The sequence below is a fragment of the Haliaeetus leucocephalus genome, unplaced genomic scaffold (assembly GCF_000737465.1).
Source record: "Haliaeetus leucocephalus isolate CR32 unplaced genomic scaffold, Haliaeetus_leucocephalus-4.0 Scaffold172, whole genome shotgun sequence".
NCBI lineage: Eukaryota > Metazoa > Chordata > Aves > Accipitriformes > Accipitridae > Haliaeetus > Haliaeetus leucocephalus.
In genome coordinates this window covers 347,874-351,044 of record NW_010972608.1, presented here as the reverse complement: position 1 = coordinate 351,044, position 3,171 = coordinate 347,874, and the positions used below count along the sequence as shown (strand labels likewise).

Sequence of the window (3,171 nt, the reverse complement as noted above, 5' to 3'; positions counted from 1 at the left end):
CCCCCTTTTCTTAAATCTACAATGTTTTGTGACATATGTCAAGGATTTCTTAAAATTACCTGACTAGTCCCTATCTATTACAAGATCCTCAAAAAGCTGCAGAACATAAAAGCAGTATGTCAAGTGTTACTCTAGCAAGACAAAAATAGGAAGTGAAGTCAAAGAACCAAATCCTGCTGTTCATGACACCACTCTAAGTCAAGAGATGCTCCTTGAAAGCCATACCTGACAGAAGTTATTGGGCCGGAAAATATCAGACTTAATTCTCTTGGTCTTATACGTTACTATCCATTTACTGTGGTTTGAGTTCAGGCTTGACAATCGACTACTTGGTACTTACAATGAAAGGACAGCAAGCAGCCTGTTATTTGGTAGAGAGTACAAAGGAGTCTTTCTGCCTGTCTACTTTCTAGTCAGCTTATTCTTCCAACAACCTAAGAAATGTATTGCAATCTGCAATAAAAAAAAAGTGGTTCTGTAGATAAGTCTGAAATACAGTTCGGTGTATACTCAAACAATGGACATAAGACAACTGAGTCCACTCTCTAAAAAAGACTATTTACTTTTTTTTTTTTAAATTTTTATAAAAAAATCTCCAGGTGAACTACAGTGGCAAAAAGTGTTGCAGGTTAAAAAACCCAATCAATCCACTCTCCCCAAAAAACAGCAAAAGGAAAAAAAAAACCAACAGTAATTTTGAACAACATAGGCCTTTTTGCTCATTATATAAGGACTGTCTAAGGGACAGCTGCATCGAGTATTCTTAAGGTTAACAGATACTAAAATAACAAATTCATACATTGGGCATACACACCCCACATGTTTATGAACAGTGTATGCACATAAACACATGGTAAAAGCAGTTATCAACATTTTGTAGACTTTTAAATTCTTTTTTTTTTTAAATCTTTTGGCTGATGATGCTGAGTTGCTAAGACTTTTTAACTAATAAGTGCAGCTCAAATGACTTTGGGTACTTTGAAACAAGCATTACAAGCTCTATCTATTCACTTAGTGTTTCTGGATGAAAGAACAGCCCTATTAAAATCAAAGGCCAACTCCTACTGACTTAAGTGGCTTAATACGCTCTAAAATCCACAGCTCCAATTTTGCTCTCCTTTCTACTAATGAAAATACTAAATAATTGCTCTTAAGTCAGTACACACCCATAGGATAAAGATGAAAAAAGAGCAGAAGGGTCATTTTACTTTATAGCTTAGTTTGATACTTGTGTGACTGATTAACTTCAGTGTCACAGACAAAGAACGTAAATAAGTGCCTTTGATTCGTATGTTTATATAAAATAATAGAAAATCTGGGATATCAAATTGACCCATGATAAAATTGCATCATGAAAGACTGATTGGGAAGGGTATTGATGTTTTAGAATATGTTATGAATGAAAGAGGCTTCTGGAAAGACTCTTAAGAAGAAGCAGAAAGAGATGCTCAAATACTGTGCCAAATGAACGTGAGGCTTTAATCAAGAGAGAGATTAACTCCTTACTTTTACAAGAAATAAAAACTGATGTCAACTATATAAAAAGACAATTATTCAAAAAACCCCAGAAACATCTGGTCAAGTATGCAATGGTCATTGGTATGCATATGGTACCTGTTTGCCTCTGTGGCATACCTTCCAGGCGCTCTGCTACAACTCCCATTTTGGAAGAGTTAATGGTTTCTGTTATTTGTACAGCATGGACAGTGCTCTGACACCACAGAATTACTGCTATTAACCCTCCTCTGCTCACATGGTCCTATGCTGTCTTGGAAAAATGGCCTTTAATCATTTAATAGTTTGGCTCTTTTGAACCATTAGCAAATCCACCAATTAGATGGATTTGGAATTCGGAATAGTATAAACCCAACATTCCTATGTACAACTGAAAGGAGTATACTACAGCAAGCCAATCTTGGGTTTATACCATCTACAGTTCTGTAAAAAATAAAATCCTTTTCCCAAAGAGCTGAGAGAAAATAAATGCTTTGCTTGCCTTGTGAAAAAAAAGAGAGAAAAAAAAAAAACCCCAAACACCTTTCAAATTTCACAGACACTTTCATGCTCAAGTTCTCATTGCTGGAGTGTATTCTGGTTAGCCTGTAGTCTTGTTTTGCTAGGACTGAATGCAGTAGTGTTCCTGAACTATCACTAGCAATAACTCAGACAACTAACACAGTCTTGTAAGGACTTCTAATTTTCCCCATGTTCACATTTTAGAAAACAAATTCTTTTAAGAGTTTAACGAATTATATTGCAGAACTTCTCACTGCACAATTGATAATAAAATTAAATGTAAATTATAAAGGTCAATTTCCCTTTGCATTTTCATATTTGCAGGCACACTTTTTTATCACAAAAACTTATTAAAAATATCATACATATTTGTATGAGCAACAGTCAAGCCCATGTGTTTGGTAAACTTCAATATAACTTCGCCAAACTTTGGTTTTCAATAAGAATAACAGTAATAATAATAATAGTAATAAAAAAATATCACACACCAGATCCTGATACACTGCCAGGGTTTTAATTCTTTCAACATACACGCAGGCCACGTGTTCCTGCAACCACAAGGCACAGGCCTTCCGACTCTCACGACGCTGAGATTCCTACACAGGCTTTCGACTGCAACAGGTGCAACTGACAAAACTTTCAGTAAGATTAATTCAAGCTCGAAAGTCTGCTTTAAAGAAAAGCCTGCTCCCAGGCCTCATAAGAAAAACCAAGCAAGCAAAACCCCGCCAAACCACCGAATAATACCGTGGGGAAAGCGGAAGGAGAGATCTGCAGGGGAGCAGGAGGAGCCCCAGAAGGTCCCGTTGCACAGGACCACGACGATTCACCCGGTAACAGGCAAGGCTCTGGAGGGGCGCAGGGACTGCCTAGCTCTGCGCAGGCAGCCTCAGGAGGAGGCTCAAGCCCAAACCCCCCGCGGCGAGCCCAGCTGTGGGCCAACGGTAGAGCCGAACCCTGACGAGCCGCCCAGGCTCGGCCTTGCGGCGGCCCCCGCCGCCTCACAACGTCTCTCGGAGGGAGGCGGCACTTACCGAGCCCCAGCACCGGGATGCTCCGGCCGTTGGCGAGCGGCAGCGCAGGACAACCGTGCGCCCCGCCCCCCCCGCCGCCATACTTAACGGCTGCGGCCCGCGCGCTCCCCGACGGGGGGGG

At 40.4% G+C, this 3,171-nt stretch overlaps 1 protein-coding gene across 1 annotated transcript in view; it reads right to left on the bottom strand.

Moving 5' to 3' along the window:
- LOC104829415 (uncharacterized oxidoreductase ZK1290.5-like) overlaps positions 1–3,165 on the bottom strand; it is a gene marked incomplete at its 5' end in the record, with an annotated part of 47,258 nt that extends 44,093 nt beyond the window's left edge. Inside the window, 1 exon segment of the mRNA XM_010563639.1 lies at positions 3,051–3,165. Within this exon segment, the coding sequence (XP_010561941.1) occupies positions 3,051–3,165 (115 nt within the window).
- Positions 3,166–3,171: the final 6 nt, after the last annotated feature.